Genomic DNA, 17,486 nt, shown 5'->3' with positions numbered 1-17,486 from the left:
CATCTCCTCTTCTCTTCATTTCTCTCCTCTTCATCTCTCTTCTCTTCATCATTCTCTTTATCTCTCTTCTCTTTATCTCCCTTCTCTCCTCTTCACCTCTCTTCTCTTATTCTCTCTTCTCTTCTTCTTTCTTCTCTTCATCTCTCTTCTTACCACATCATCTCTCTTCTCTCCTCTTCATCTCTTCTCTCTTCATCTCTTTTCTTCTCCCATTTTCTCTTCATCTTTCTTCTCTTCATCTCTATTCTCTTCTCTTCTTCTCTCTTCTCTTCATCTTTTTTTCACCCATCTCCTCTTCACCTCTCTTCTCTCCATCTCTTCTCTCCTCTTCATCGCTCTTCTCTTCTCTTAATCTCTTTATTTTTCTCTTCTCTCTTTTTCATCTCTCTTCTCTCCTTTTCTCTTCTCTTCTCTCTTGATCTCTCTTCTCCTCAATTCATCTTTTTCTTCTCTCCTGTCCTTACATTCTTTCCTCCTTTCATCTCTCTTTCTCTTTCCTCTTCTCCTCATTTCTTCTTTCCTCTCCTTTCATCTCTTATCTAATCTCCTCTTTTTCTTATTTCCTCTTCTCTCACCATCTTCTTTCGATCTCTTTCCACCTCTCATTTGTTCATTTTTCCTCTTCCCATCTCTCTTCTTTTCATCTTTCCTCTCCTTTCATCTCTTTTCTCTTTTCATCTTTCCTATACTTTCATCTCTATTCTCCTCCTTTCATCATTCCTCTCCTTTCATATCTTGTCCTCTCATGCTTTCACCTTTCCATCTCTCTCTGCTCTCCTCATTTTTCCTCAGTTCTCATCCTTTCCTTTTTCCACATCCCTTTTCCTCCTCTCCTCATCTCTTTACATATCTCCTTTTTTCTTCCCTTTCCTTTCCTGATCTTTCCTTCATTCTTCTTTTTTCTTCCACTCTCATCTCTCCTTTCTTCTTTTTATCTCTCCTCTTCTCTAATCTTGTCTGCTCTCATCATATCCTTTTCCCATCTCTCCTTCCCATCCTCTTCTTTCTATCCTCGTCTTTGCTTTCCTGTCATTGTATTTGCTCTTTCTTTTCGTCTTATTTCTCCTCTTCTCTCTTCTCCTTTTTTCTTCTTTCCATCTCTTCTCCTCTCCTCTTTTTTCCATCTCTCTTCTTCTCTCCTCCTTTTTTTCCTTGCTTCTCACTGTCTTCTTTCCATCTCTTTCCACCTCATCTTTTTTCCATCCTTTTCTCCTTTTATTCTTTCCTCTCCTTTCATCTTTTCCTCTTTCCACATGTATTCCCCTCTTATTTTCTGCTTTTCTCTCCTCTCATGCTTTCCTTGTTTTATCTCCCCCCTCTTTTTTCTCTTTCCATCTCCCTTTTCCATCAGTCCTTACCTCTTTACATCTCTCCTCATCCCTTATCTCTCTCCATCTTTCCTTCATCCTTCTCTTCAATTTTTCCTTCACTCCTTTTATCCACACTTCCTTCTATTTTCCTCTCCTTTTCTCCTCTTTCCTCTCATCATCCTGTCTTCTTTCTGTCTCTCCCCTCCTCTCTTTTCCCTTTTTTCCTTTTTTTTTCATCCTAGCCCTTTCCCACCTCTTCTTCTCTCCTTCTCGTATTTGCTCTTCTTTTCGTCTTATAATTTCTCCTCTTTTCTCCTCTCCTCTTCTTTTTCATTTTCTTCACTGTTCTCCACTCTTCTCCTCTCTGCATCTCTCTTCTCTGCTCATCTCTTCTTTCTTTTTTTTTAATCACATCTCCACCTCTTTTTCTCTTCTTTCATCTTCCATCCTCTTCCTATCTTCCCTCACCTCTTATTTGATCCAATCACCTCTCCTCTTTTTTTTCTCTCCTCTCGTCTCTTTTTGGGGGCAGTCATGGGCTGGAGGTCGCTGGTTTGATCCCCAGTGCCGCCAGTACATAACTGAGGTGACCTTGAGCAAGACACCTAACCCCCAACTGCTCCCCGGTCGCCATGGATAGGGCTGCCCACCGCTCTGGGCAAGTGTGCTCACTGCCCCCTGTGTGTGTGTTCACTAGTGTGTATGTGGTGTTTCACTGCATGGATGGGTTAAATACGGAGATGAAATTTCCCCGTTGTGATACTAATAAGGGTCACTTAATCTTAATCTTACCTTTTCTTTGCTCTCCTCTCCTTTCATCACTCCTCTTCTTCATTCTCATCCCCTCCTCTTCTCCTCTCTTCATTCTTAAAGGACGTGTTGACCCCGTGTTCCAGTGAATGGATTTTAGCTCAAGCCTTTGGTCTCCAGGGAAAGCAACTTGAGTGCTCTCCAACCTAAACAATCCATTTCAGGAGGATTAAAGAGCAAAGACTGACACAGCGCGAGTCGCAGCAGAGCCATTTTCTCCTCCAGTCAAATCAGAGGCATTTTCAGACGCAGTTAAATCAGTAGCTTTTTCTTTTAGAGAGAGCGGCTGATGGCGCGGAGCTGATGGAGTGGAGTGAGGAGCTGCACCAGCTGCTGGTAAAATATCATCTAAACACTAGAGACAGTAGCGGGGAAGCCTGGGCCTGCACTTAAACATGAAGCTCAACAGCAACTTAAACTCACTTAAACCTAGATCTCCTACAGGGCTATACAGTGAACTGTGTCCTTGTCTGGAAAAAGAACCCTCTAAAAAATGCATTACTTTTCTGACATCAGCTTTCAGTCTCTGAAATTTCATTTCCTGCTGGTGGAGCCAGTTCTATTTGGGCATTTCTGTAACAAGAACATGCGTCCCCCACAGCCAGCCATCAAGCCCTGACGGGCCATTAGGGCTGATGGCAGCGCTGCGCTCTGACGTTTTGAGTAACTGACTTCCTGGTGCATGACTGAACCTCCAGACACAACTTTGACCTCACTCGTATGCTCACGGCCAGAGGGTACGCATGCATGAGTCCTGAGCTTTTCTACTCGGGCTTTAGACCTTCTGACCTCTGTGTTTGGTCATCTTCTCAAACGACAGCATCTTACTTCAGTCTAATAAAGTCTCACAGTTTATTAAACTTTCTGCAATATTAAATGGTTGAGATGTAAACAGGGTCATTCAGAGTGGTTCAGAAATGCTCTGCTGTACAGAAACTTATGGAGTGAGAACTGTTCACTGTGGTGGTGATGGGAACCGGACATCCACCTCTAAAAGCTCCCTCACAGAAAGTTACTACATGAAATGGTTATGAATTCACTGCCTGACGTCTGAGACACTGAGCGCGTTTACATGCATTCGATAATCCGATAACTGCAGAAAATCAGATTTGGTCAGTAATTCAATCAATATGATTACATGCGCTAGAGTAATCGGCCAATAAACTCACAGAAGAAGACGTGATGTAAACTCAAACTTCATGCCGCTGCTTTTTTTATACGTTGTGTCACTTTACCTGAAAATATGAACATACATCGTCTAGAAGACGAAGAACATTAAAATCCTTCATTTCGTGTTTGGTTTCAGCGTCTCTCTTTTTTGTGTTTTGCTGCATCTCGCTGGGGATGCTGGTTACTTATTTCTGGTACAGCAGTTTGTTTTTTGCACATGCGCAGACTAAGAAATCTGAAAGAAATCAGACTAAGAGTTCACAGCACTGAGAAATCTGATTGCTGAGATAAAACCCAGCTAGATAGATAGATAGATAGATAGATAGATAGATAGATAGATAGATAGATAGATAGATAGATAGAGAGATAGACAGACAAGTAAATAGATAGATGGGACCATTTGCAGCACATTCTCCATCAGTCACCATTTTACCATGCAAAAAAACTCAATTCAGCATGCAAACGGTTCTATGCGTGTTCATGGTTCTATATTATCTAAGGAACCCTTGAACAATCATCTTTTTAATGAATGTAAAAATAAATAAATAAATAAACTAACTAACAAAAATCCCCAAATAAATGAAATTACGAAATAATCAAAGGTATTGCTTGTGGAATAAAACGATTCTTTAAAAATGTCCTTTATGGCCTTCAGTGACTTCTAAAACGCCTTTTCAAACTCATTAAAAAGAGGATGTGGAGACTCAGAATCCGCCGGACCTCCTGGCTGTTAAGAGCTGCATGTTTAAAAATTTAAAAGGCCCCACACACACACACACACACACACACACACACACACACACACATATATATCTTCACACCAGACGCGCTTTCTGACGGGTTTCTTTACGTGTCTAAACCTCTCCATCCTCACAAGCTGCCTGGCCCCGCCCCACAAGCGAGTGATGGACAGCTGCGCTCTCTCTCTCTCTCTCTCTCTCTCTCTCTCTCTCTCTCTCTCTCTCTCTCTCTCTCTCTCTCTCTCTCTCTCTCTCTCTCTCTCTCTCTCTCTCTCTCGATCAACCAATCAGCGGCGGCGCTGAGACGTTCGGCTGTTGCCCGTGGATACAACAGGGGGAGCTTCGAATCTGGTGTTTACAGTGGAGCGGAGCTCGCGAGTCTAACGGTCGTACCGGTCGCTCTCCTCCTGTATGGGATAAACGCGGCGGTGTAGGACTTTCTATGGGCTGTTTTTTCGGTTTAATCCTCGGCTAAACTTCACCACAGCGCTCTCTCGGTTATGCAGTAAGGCGGCCTGTGGTCTTTTTCTTTCTTCGCTTCTTCTCCGAGACCGTGTTGGCTCGGCGTTTTCCTCTAAGGACAAAGGTCAGAGATAGTTGGCTTCTTTTCTTGGCGTTTTCGCGACTCCAGCAGCCCCGCCGCGCCACCGAACGACGAAGCTAAACAGACGAGATGGATAACGAAAAGTACTTGCCGGAACTGATGGCGGAGAAGGACTCGCTCGACCCGTCTTTTCGACACTCCTTGCGGCTGCTCGACCAAGGTAAGTTTCCCGCCCGCGTCTCGCGGAATCGAACTCATGGAACGCAGACGCGATTTGAAACGAAGTCCCGCGCCGTGGTGTCCGTTATTAGCGTTATTTTCCGTTTACCGTCCACTGAATGGAACCGACTTTTCGGGAGAGAAACTGAGGGGAAAATGAGAAAAGAAAGGCAGAAAGAAAGGCGAGTGCAGACCACCCGACCCTCAGGTAACGTCTAATGGACTGTGAGCGTAATATGCACATAAACACTTTAAAAAGATGGCTCTTCAAGGGTCCTTTAGCCAAGGGAATGGTTCTTTCGAACCATGAGTTCTACATAAAAGCATTTCATGCTTGAAAGGTTCTTTGAATGGTGAACTAGTGCTTCAGATTGATGGAAAATGTGTTGCATCTGGTTCCTTATAGAACCGTTTTGAAATTAGTTCAGTAGAGCAACAAAAAGGGGTTACAAACTTGGCATGATAGCAATAGAACATCACTGTTTGGTGCTCTGTAGAACCATTTTCTATTTTCCATCAATCTGAAGAACAGTTCCACCATGCAAAAACAACGATTTAAGTATGCAGATGGAATAGAACCGTTCCTTTTACTAAATAATCCTTGAAGAACAATCTATATTAATCACTGTACGTCTAATAAATGAACCTAACGAGAGCAGATATGGTAAATCTGTTGAATAAAGTTATGTTTCTGCTGGAAACTAACTTATTTAGATGGACGTTGACTAGACGGAGGGCGTTCATGGTAAATTATGACAATAGGATAGGCAGCCATGGTGTGGAGTTTCCTGTCTTTCGCTGGCTCTCGGTTTTACATTCATTTACTTTTCTTCGTCTACATTCATGAGGTTCGCTCATATTACTTTTACATTTTAAATATGATTAACGGAAATAAAGGCTTCCATCTGGACAAAAGATGCAGAGTCATGGATTTTTATTAGAGTAGCTGACTCACTATTCCAAAGTTTTCACTCCATTTAGTTCTAGATACCTTCTAGACATCTTCAAGTCGTCATTTTTATCGTTTTTCAGTTTTTGACGGTGTTTTGAAAATGTCTGTCGTCCTTTACATTGTATGTAGAATTCATGATGAATGCACTAAACGAAATGACCCAAAATTCTTTGGAAAGACGTCTGGTTCCATTGAGTTGCATTAAAAGTAAAGCATTTTTTCCTTCTCCTGTGAGGTTTAGGAGATACGAGGTTTTGTTCTGACAGCAGCGAAATACATACAGACATATCGCTGTTGTCAGAAGAGAGCCTCGTATCTCCAAAATAGTAACTTTAAAGGAGAAGGACACAACATACTTCACTTTTAATGCCAATCAACGGAACCAGAATTTTTACCAAGTCATTTTGGATGCTTTCTTTTGGTCCATTCTTCATTAAATTTCCACACAATGTAAAGGGTAACAGGTATTTTCAAAAACATCAAACATGGAGATACGAGGTCTTCTTACGACAACAGCGATATATTCCTTCTACAGCAGACAAGACTGCCAGCCCCTTGGAAGGTTAACTGTAGAAAGAAGGAAAGAACATGCCGCCCATACCTAACAGTTATGTTACATTCACTAAGAGCGCAAGACTAAGTGTGAAGGAATGTCGCTCAAGACTGGAACGTAGACTGAATGTGTCCTCCATGAGACGGTAGATGCAGAAAGAAATTTAAGATCATCGGTTAACATTAAATGTACAGCAGACTAAACTTGTCCTTCATGAAGTCCAGACCATGGCTGCGTTCCAATCCTCAAGCAGTACTGCTGTAGCCCATACACGCTTGGGCAAGGGATGCTGCTTAGGAGAACTGCACTGGATAAAAACCTACAATCAGAACATCCTGCAGTTTCAAACACCCATCTTCAGGAGACATGCAATGACTGATGGGTAAACTTTCAAGCCACTTCTTGCGAAGTGATGTGCTGTAATTCACTACTTCCTGTATGGTTTGGAGTTCGTTTCCACCAGGCGTTTTTCTCTGCCTACATACTTAAAAAAAAACAGTTGGTTCTTCAGGAAATAAAACCCTCATGATTGAAAATGGTTCTTTGCATGGTGAAATGGTGTAAAGATTCTGTGTGGCTTCTTATATTTTTACAAGCTTGACAACCCTTTTTCATACTATATAGAACCATCTGTAGCACATGCTCCATCTATCTGAAGAATACTTTCACCTTGCAAAGAACACTTCACGCAAAAGGTCCTACATAGAACAATTTCCTTTACTGAAGAACCCTGACAAAACCTCTTTATTAACAGTGTACGGTTTGGAAACGCCCGTAAAATGTGCAGCCCACTTTGCAGGGAACTACGAGGGCGAATGGAAGGCACCTCATCTGTCCGCCTTTCCACACTAGTTCTCTTACTGAGCAGAGTATACGTTCATTTAGGGATTTTAGTTCATTAATTAGATATAGATTTCTTTATTTTACACTCATTTATCGTGTTTAGTTCACTTGGCGTCTGAGTCTGTGTTCTCTTAGTCTCCATTCAGTCGTTTGTTTAATTTACTTTTGTTTAGTTCATTTATTTTAGGTATTTTATACTGTGTTCATTTAGTTAATTTCCTTTAGCTCTCTTTCGTTTTAAATATCGCTGCTGTCAGAATGAAACCTCATATCTCCAATTTTTTTGTCGTTTTTGAATATTTGACGCAGTTTGAAAAGGCCTGTTGATCTTTACATTGTGTGTAAATTTCACGATGAATGGCCCAAAAGAAACAGCCCAAAAATGTCTGGTTCCATTGACTTACACTGAAAGTAAAGTATGTTTTTTCCTTCTCCTGTAAAGTTACTAATTTGGAGATACAAGACTTTCTTCAGACTACAGCGATATGGTCATTTAGCTTGTTTAATTAGAACTCATTTTAGCTGATTTATGTTTTTGTGGCTTATTTTAAGTTCTGGTCTGTGTGCATTTAGTCTACATTCATTTAGTTCATATGTTCTAAGCTAGTACATTTAGTTTACTCTACATTCACTGTAAAATTCATGGGTGATCTGGATGGACATATCGCACCTCCACTCTCACACAGAACACATGCAGTCTGCGTCCGTTCATCGTACCCTCAATTAGTCTGTCCAGGGTGCGGTCACTGTAAATTGGACGCCAAGGTCATATGCTTAAATGAAAAAGATAGAGGCAGGTGTTGGCAGGTGTTCTGTTTCAGGAGGCATCTTACACGTTACGACAGGAAAGAAATGGAACGACACACCCAGGAGAATATTAAGAAATAACTGCACAAACCGTGACGAACACGATCTGTCCATCAACCGCTCTGACCCGAGTTTGGGTCGTGCCTGCTGGGAGCACTTTTTTAACAATGTAGAGAACTTTGCACTCATAATTCTGTTCCTCTAAGTGCCTGAGGAGCCTTGGCCGCAAACATGTCTGCTTTAGACTTGGTGTATTGGAGCATGAGTAAATCTGGAACAGCTGGAGGCCAGTGCGTGCCATTCTTCAGTGAAAAGCTGGAGTTATGCAATAGGATGTTCCACTGTGGCTGAACACCGGACCTGCACTCAGTTCATGAATGGTAGGGTTTTGGTTTGGGATTGATTCTTACTGATATGGAAGCGTGATTTCACATTTAACATGGAGCATAACACATTTATGGCATTCATTTATGACCTTCTTTCAGTACAGTAACTTTGTTAAATGTTGATTTTGGATGCTTTTGTTCTGATGCTGCCTCTAGCTTCTGTTTTAGCAGCACACACATGATATACTTGTAAGGTGAGTGCCATATTTTATTTCATGCATTGTTTTCCTGGTATTTTTTTCCTTGGACACCTTGAAATACTGCATTTTAGTCCAACAGGCTGCAGCTTCACCAGATATTTTTAGATGTGCAGGGTGGCTCTATTTTCACAAGATCCCACTATATTGTCATATTGTGATGTCATGCTTTATGCGATGGGTTGTCCAGCTGTTTTAGCATGTTAATGGTCTACGCACCTTCACAGCTGACAGTTAAAGTCTTTGTGCTATTGTGCTACTCTTCCATACTTAGGCCCAGTCCTATTTCACCCATTGATCTTTAAATTTATATATATGTGTGTGTGTGTGTGTGTGTGTGTGTATATATATATATATATATATATATATATGTATATATATATATATATATATATATTTTTTTTGTGTATATATATATATATATATATATATATATATATATATATATAGTGTAAGGTCGTATATATGTATGCTTGAAGTGTAAAGTCACTTGGAAACCTAAGTGAAGTGTAATACAGAGAGAGAGAGAGAGGAAGAAAGAAAAAGGGGAGGACAATAGGGAATGGTTGAGTGACTCTCTCTTTCTGAAAGTGAGTAGATACCCAGATGAGCGGAGAGATTTCAGCTGCTCAGATTTGTGTGCAGGCATGAAAGCATTGATTTTAGTCAAAGAGAGTGGGAGTGGAAGGGCCATTAGAAATGTGATTGTGCCTGGATGCGGAACAGAGGTAGAGCCGGCATGGTGACAGAGATAACGCACACACACACACACACACACACACTCTCACGGAGCCCACTACTTTCGGCCTTATCACTTCCATTCCTGCTTTAAGAAATGGAAAAGGCCCTTCGTGGAGAGCGGAGCTGCAAGAGAGAGAGAGTCAGACACAGTGAGAGGAAACAGAGAGCGACTGAAAAGAAGAGGAAAAGAAAAGTAAGTGTGTGAGACTGAGTGAGTCTCAGACAGGACGAAATGCACCAAACCACTCAATCTTATGGCCAAAAATATTTGTGGGCAGAATCATTGACACGTTTGTTTTAGTGATGCACTAAATTCAGGACAAAAAGGCCTGTATGGCTTTGAAAAAACACACAAAACATAACAATGATGGTCAGAAAGAATAAAAAATACACTTTTATTACTGATAAAATCTGCTTCAATGTGCAGATATAGATGCACAATACATACAAACAGTTTGGATTGCATAAACTAACTAAATGATTACGGTATGTAGGCTACAGGACATGCCTCAAACTCTGAAATACCCTTACGTTGTTTTGCTCTATTGTGCATATTAAATGGGATGACTTGCTCTTGATCCCTGGCACTGTGATGGCTGTGGTTAAAGCAGGCTGTGGTTAAAATGTTTAAGGGCTAAACCAGAATCGTAGTACAAGAACAGATAATGGTTCATACATGGACAAACGGGACAATACAATGCTAAGCTAAATCAGGATAAGAAAACAGGAGGGGTCAGGATATAAAGGCTTGATGATGCACAGTAGACGGATACGATACTTTTCAATGAGGCTACGGACACAAATAGGTTATATAGGCACTAGAACAAGTGTCAAAAATCAGTATTCAGGGGAACGGGAGCGTAGATAGGTGGATGGTTGAGAGTCTGTGGTCAAGTGATCCGCAGACGATTGTAGGAGTTGGAGTTAGGAACGTAGTGAGGAGTATTAGTTTCTGCTAAGCCAGCGGGAGGCGTGACAGGCATGAACAGAGATTAAAAATGTCCTAGAAACCAGAAAGTAGTTCTAAATTGACAGCTTATTTTTCCACTGTTTATCTGCTGCTGCTCAAATGGTGTGAACGTGACGCACAAAAAAGGAAAAACAGCATTTATATTCACTAGTTCTCATTTTTATTCTCATTCAAATTGTGTGTTAATTGTGAGGTTTTTACACTTTGTTGTAATCCTATTTAATATTTTGCTTATTTTAGCCAAAACATTCAGCGTTCTTGCTCTTTCGATCTGAAAATGGAAGGTGCCGCTTTTCATTGTTTTTTGATTAAAGGTTTTAATTTTGCTGCATTTGCATCGTATATACATTTAATTTACATTCAGCAAACATGCTTCTGTGCCACAAAACAGTGAGCTACCTCTTTTTGGTATTTTTTTTTTTTTTTTTAGTCAGACTGGAGGGTTTTATTATTTAGTTCCACTGACCCACCCCCATCTTCATCTTCATCAGTGATTTACTGCCACTGGCAGTGAAGTCATAATAATAATAATGCAGTCATCACAACAGGCTATGAAGAAGTGTTCAGAGTTCTAGAAAAAAAGTTGGCACTTGACGTCACGTTAGCCGTCACAACAATAACGTTAATGTTACAGTTGGTGAATTCTGACAAAATGTGTTTTGGTTTGGTTTTTTTTGTCCAACCAAACAGACTCTGAATTGTGCACAGGAGGGTGAAAATTTATTTTACTATTAGTGGTGGAAATTGGTTAATGTGTGAAAATTGAACTGGTCTGGAGCCACATGCTCTGTGTTTTTAGTGTTATTATGTTATGGATATTCAAGTGCTCAGTTAACCATTCGCGGTGCCAGTATTTGAATACTAAAATCAAAATTCAGTGTGTTCATTTTGTTTTTACTGAAATACATAGAAAATGAACAGACAAGCTATTTACGGAGATGCTGATATTTTGTCATGATTGTAGTGATGAGTTCATTGTAGTTGCAAATAAGTATATTTTATATTACTATGAAACTCAAAGAAGGACACATTGTTAAGGATGTGACTGAGACGGCAGAGATAGCGTGGCTGGCTCTGGTGTGGCTTTATTGCTAACCAGTCTAACTACTCTAGCTGATTATCTAGGCCCAGAAACAGGGAAAATATACTTCTCTGACAAACTAACATGGCACATCGTCCACCTCTAAGAAGATCCAGTGTTTTTTTTTTTTCCAGTTACTCATCCAATACAAAAACCTATGAATTTCCCTCGGCTGTTTTCTGATAATAAACCATGTTCCAGTACCACCTCACCCCCCACCCCCACCCCCCGCCGCTGCGACCCAGAGGGATGAGTGGCTTAGAAGATGTGTGTGTTTTTATCATGTTTTTTTTCCTTCCCTGTGGTTAACCACGTATCCCTCCATTAACCTTTCCAAATACTCGAATACCAAAATTATTCGAAATGCACATCGTTTGTTTATGCGTGTCCGTTTATGACACTTCTTCACACAAAAGCAGAGATTTGCACTTGAATTAGAATCAGAGCCTTTCCTGAATTCATGAATTAGGTAATTTGCAAGCAATTAGCAGCCATCCCTGAGCGGTTTATTTGCAGAACAGTCCGTCGGCCGCCTGTCTGCTGAATCTAAGGGAAGCGAAACGGTCTTATCTCCACAGCTGCTCAGTGGGCCAACCATGCCATTTAATAGAGCTCCTTCACTGAGTGCTTAACTCAATTATTCACTTGGCCAATAATGAAATATACTGACACAGAAAGACACATGCAGGCATGTACACTCGCGCTGAAAGCACAAATAAACAAATCTTCCCTAAACGGCAAATGGAGGACAGACCTCATTACCTACATTTCATGCGGCAGATCCGCTGTGTATTCCGCCTGCTGTGATACCGATACGCAAAATGGCTCTTCATATTCTGCTTTTATTTTTAACACATTACTTCCTAAAATGATTAGTATTGAGAAATGAGATGTTTAGTGTATATTGCTTTTAATACATTTCCGAACCGCACTGTGGAGTGAGCAGGAGTGGGCAATATGACAACAACTTCTTGTTATCACGTTACATTTCATCACCGTATGCTTTTTGGAGTGAAACGGCCTTGTGTGTTTGAAGTGGTGACTAAGTTTTTGTCTGAGGAGCTTGTGAGTAAAAATTGCTTCACTTCCAGGCAAGAATTGCTTCTCGAAGTCAATGCGTATCCTTCACAACCAATTTCTGAAAGAGCACTCCGCAGGGAAGCCATTTCTATTCACAAGCCCTTAAACATGCCTGTGGTTCCTGTCCGTCAGTTTCGTCTTTCCGCCACAGTTCTGATGAGATTTTCCTTTAGACTGGGATTTTTGCCACTGCTGGTCGACCCGTATGACCGTACGCTTCGATACATTTCCTTCACACTGTGGCCCAAATGCAGTCACTCCTTTTCACCAATCATTAACATATGCTTTGCAACCCGTTTTCCACGCACCTCATTGTATCACCTCTTCTCAATCTATGAATCCCGTCGAAGGTATTTTATGATCACCCTTGTGCAACATCTTCTGCAGGATCTTGAAATTACTACCACATTAAACGTCTCAGCTCTTTATAAGAGGTCAGGTAAGCAGGTTTAGGGTGATCACTCTCCACCCAGTCAAATTGATCAGTTGTTAGGATGCCAGTAAGCAGTACCCACCTGCCTGGGCTGTCATACCGCTGTAGAAATGTAATAGGGAGAAATTTTATCCAGGTTCAGCTGTGGCACTGTATGCGAGCGTATGGGAAAACTAGATCTTGAGTTTATGTGTGTGTCCGTGTCCATGCATGTTTTTGTGCACGTGTGAGGGAGTGAAAGCGTGCATTCTTGCTTGTGGATTTTGCACACTGGAAGGTGTTGGTGCTTCTCTCCGCCCACCTCTCTTCCATCTGCAAACTCCTCGGTGGATATCCACAGCGTGTTTATATTGCAGTCAGACCAGACCTACACAGGTCAGGCCGCTGAACACACATGGCAAGGGGTGGAGGGTGGGAAAGGAGGCAGGGAAAGAGTGATAATGCAAAAGGAGGAGGGGAAAAAACGGAAAAACTGTCCACCCTGCTTGTTTTTGAAGGGAAAAGCAGTTCCAGGGTCAATTTCCAGCACTTGGAGCACAGTATCTAGTGCAGATTTGTGTAGCACTGGGCATTCAATATTCTTGGTCACATTTTCAGTACTAGAAGTGCAGTATCTAATTTTTTGGCCAGTGGAGAACAGTATTTATTGCAGATTGCTTGTACAAGCAATACAAGCCCTAGTGTAGATTTCCAATGCTGAAGCTACTGTGTTCCATTATACGTTTACAGTATTATAGCACACATTTTCAGAGATAGAATCACAGTATGTTAGCGCAAAATTCCAGTACTCTGATTATAACACTGCAGTGTAAATTTCCGGCACCTGAAGTACAGTACTATAGTACAGTTTTTCAAAAGAAGTGTGCAGTCTTCTAGTGGGAAATTCCCAGCAATTGGAGTAAACTCCTCCGGTGTGAATTTCCACCACTTTGACTGCAGTATTGTAGTGTACAAGTGGAAATTTTCTGTTATTATAGTATTCAAGTACACATTTCCTATACCAACATTATACTTTTGAAAAGGAAACTTAAAGTGTTTGAACTACAGTATTCTAAAGCAAAGTTCCAATAATAAGAGTACAGTGATGTAGTGAGAAATTTTGATTTTGATGTACAGTTTTAAGTGCAAATGTCTAGCACACAAATTTTTAGTGTGAAGTTCTGCCACTTTTATGAAATGATTCTAGTACAAATTTATTAGTGAGAGCTACAGGTGGGCCATAATACAACATTGCGATGCTACAAGAATTTTTCATGATACACATTACGTCATCGTATTTATTTTTTTAGACATCTGGTTAGTGGATTCAGAGAAAAAAGAACTACACTACAATAAAAGTACTGCTACTACTAATAATAAATATCGCTATAATAATAATAATAATAATAATAATAAATACTACTACTAATAGAAAATAAACAAACTTCCAGTGCTTTCAGTGCAGTATTCTAGTACATATATGTAGCACATGAATAACAGTAGTCAAGTACACATTTCCAGGACTTTAATTACAGTATTTATTATGAGTTTGTAGTGCAAAGACAGTATTCTAGTGAAAATATCCAGCAGAATAAGAACTAATTCTAATTTAAGTTTTCAGAATTAGTAACTCACAATGTTACCACATGAGACAGGCAGGGTGCTGAACTCTGCTGTAGCCTGGGTGTACCACCCTAGAGGTGGAGACACTTCAGGCTCCTCTCTCATATCCCCCTCCCATAATGCTCCCAACAGCCATCAGAAACAGATCCTGGCAGCCAATGAAAGCAGGAGCACATAGAGTGCAAGCAGAGAAGGGCTTAATGGGGATCATTACACTTGGCTCATCGAGAGGCTGTGTGTGTGTGTGTATGTTTGTTTACTTGCTCACTTCAATGTGTGCTACTGTTGAACTTTAATTTGGCCACAGGCTCTTTGCTCCTGTGAACCCGTATAAGCTCTTTTTGAAAGAAGCCACATCTGCTCGGCTGGTTTGGACCCACAGGCAGTGGTGTTGGCAGAGCTGCAGATTTGGGATCAGTTTCCCACTTTTCTCTTGTGAGATTTGAGCGTAGTGCTGCAGTGCGGGTGAAACTGTTTGGTGTGGTGGGGGGAATGTGTAAACAAACACATACACACAAATTTGTGTAAAGTCACTTCATTAGGACAAAAGATGTAGGGTCCAGATTGAAATGAGAAACAACTTCAAAGCAAAACAAAAATGAACAACAACAACAAAAAAGTGTATATATATTTATTTAGTGGAGATGTTTGCCTGTCTCTGGCGAGCAATATGACATGGTTCTTGTAAAAACGGATTTGTCGGTTCTCAGTTGACAATTAATCACAGACTAATAATGATTGGTTATGAGTTAACAGAATTTGGCAGTTTGTAGCTTTTACGCGGGATATCTTTGCCTGTTTGCTCGAACATATTGACAGGTTTCTTTTTCTTGTAACCCCATTTTGAAAAAAACAATTGTCCGTTACTGGTTATTTTGCATGTGAGTGAAACGACCCCTTCCTGTCAAAGTAGGTGGTTCTTGGCCAAAGGACGAAACACGCTAGACTCTCTGGCTTGTGAGCCTAAGGCCCAATCCCATTTCACCCCTTCCCCTACCACTTAGCCCTTAGCCCTTCACGTCCAGGGTTAGGGTGTTCCATTTTTTTGTTGCGATAGAGGAGTAGGGCGAAGTGCTGGGGCTACATGGCCCTCCAAACTGAGCTTTCTCAGAATAACACTCCAAACGGAGTGATATGAGAAAAAAGGAAAAAAACGGCAAGATGGCTGCACGAGTGGCCAAAGAAACCGACAGATGTGAGAATTTTCTCTGTTAAAAGTAATGATAAGCACTGTATTGTCTTAGTTTAGTGGCGTTTCAATGTATAATGATCTTTTTCTTCATAACAAGCACAAAAAATCACTAATAGCATGCTAATGTTTTGACAGCTAGCTAGCTAACTTTCTACCTTAGCTACCTTAAATAGTCCAGCTGTTCTGACGCCTGAAGTGCCAGAATGTAACTTCTGCACCATTTAAGGTGCAACAGGAAAATTCGAACAAGAAACTGGCGAATGATGCTCTAAATGTAACTAAAGCCCAGCAGTGAGGAGCTGAGCTTTACCCTCCTCTGCTGTCACTGCAGACGGGCAGGGTGGCCTACAGAGCAGCGCTAGTGGCTGATAATGAAGTCATGCTCTTTTTATTTGCGGGTCCAATTTCATAGGGCAAGATTTAAATTCCAAGGGTTTAGGGTGACACTCAAAAACAAGGGGTAGGGGTGAAAAAAAAGAAATGGGACTGCTAACTTGAGGCTGTTTGTTAATGGCAGTGCTAACATGCAATGATTTAGTGATTTTGCTATTCATCTCTGATTTACTCGCTCTCATGCCACAGTGATTTACCGATGACTCCATGGTCAAAAGAGCTGGGAGAAGTAGTTTCACAGATGTGAAGATGCCCAGATCACTCATCCAGGTGGATTATGTGTCCTTGGTGAGTGGCTGTCACGTTGATTGCATGAGTCTTACTCTCCATAATGAGATGTTAATCACCAGATCTTGTCGGACTGATGAAATCTTGTCAGATGAATCTCTTTTCTATGCTAATTGCCATTCTGATACTGCAGTTGTTTTTTTCTGTATTTCAACAGGTATATAATTACTGTTAAGCTTTAGAAATGTTCATGGGGTTTTTGCACATTGTATTTCATGAATGTGGTACGATTCTCTTTCACAGGGTATAAAAAAAGTGGCAGCTTATCAGCCTCATCAGTTTCACACGCAGCTTCTTTTGGGATCAATTCAAACTTAGATGAGCCTGTGAAGTCTGACACTGTGATCCCGGAATCAGAGCTAATAGGTTTGTACTTTTTGTGGTACAAATATGGACACCAGCTCCAACTGGGAAGAGAGATAGAGAGAAGCAGCGAGATATAAGCAGAAAACAGGCCGTGAGAGAGAAAACTGAGTGTAGTGTGAAAAGAGAAGACGCACTCTAAACCTTGAAACTAGGCTTCTCATTTCTCGGTGTAACCCGTGTTTATCTATAACCCCCTGTTGTGTTGTTTTCTGTTGGACGCTGTGTGAAGCTACTACATCCTGTCCAGATACATCCGCGTCCATTACGACTATGTTAAATTATGCAGGACCTGCTTGTTTAGAGCCAAGAGACTTCATCCGAAATTTCTAACATCATTAATAATGAATACAAGTCAGTAGGGGGAAGTTAGCATTGCAAAAATGAGAGCGTGCTAACAGCCTCACTAGCAATCAATCTGGCGTTCATGGACTGAAACGTTCGTTTGAAGATTGAGAGAATTTCCTAGTGAACAGTGGGAATCATGTCTGCATAGAGATGGGAGCTTTACTAGGTGGAAGGAGTAAAAGTGGTTGTTGTTTACTGAGAGTTTGCACTGAGTTTAGTAGTTTATTAATGCTTTATCAATTATTTAATGCTAAACTTAGCGTGCAATGTGTAAAGCAATTGTAGTCTTGTTAAGGAGGTGTTTGTCCTGAAACTCACTAAATATTTAATGTAGCGAAGTAAGACAATCATCAAATGACGTCCATTTACTCAACATAAAATCAACCAACTGGAATTGCCTAACTTAATAAAAGAGGCCATCATTGTCACATACACTGTTAGAAATGAAGGTTCTCTGAAGGTTC

The 17,486-nt window shown here is 40.9% G+C and overlaps 1 protein-coding gene across 4 annotated transcripts in view; it reads left to right on the top strand.

Annotated features, from left to right (window-relative positions):
• The first annotated feature begins 4,397 nt into the window (after window positions 1–4,397).
• The window catches only part of khdrbs3 (KH domain containing, RNA binding, signal transduction associated 3), a 225,590-nt gene continuing 212,501 nt past the window's right edge, over window positions 4,398–17,486 (top strand). For all 4 annotated transcript variants that reach the window (XR_005131015.1, XR_001858475.2, XR_005131014.1 and 1 more), the window contains exon 1: window positions 4,398–4,794. Coding sequence is in view for 1 of the 4 variants with exons in the window: in XM_017711960.2 (XP_017567449.1) it covers window positions 4,704–4,794 (91 nt within the window). In the remaining 3 variants the exon portion in view is untranslated. The remainder of the gene's footprint in view (window positions 4,795–17,486) is intronic.

This window comes from Pygocentrus nattereri, chromosome 11 (genome assembly GCF_015220715.1).
Source record: "Pygocentrus nattereri isolate fPygNat1 chromosome 11, fPygNat1.pri, whole genome shotgun sequence".
Classification (NCBI taxonomy): Eukaryota; Metazoa; Chordata; class Actinopteri; order Characiformes; family Serrasalmidae; genus Pygocentrus; species Pygocentrus nattereri.
The sequence above is the reverse complement of the archived record's forward strand: the minus strand, read 5'-3'. Positions and strand labels throughout refer to the sequence as shown.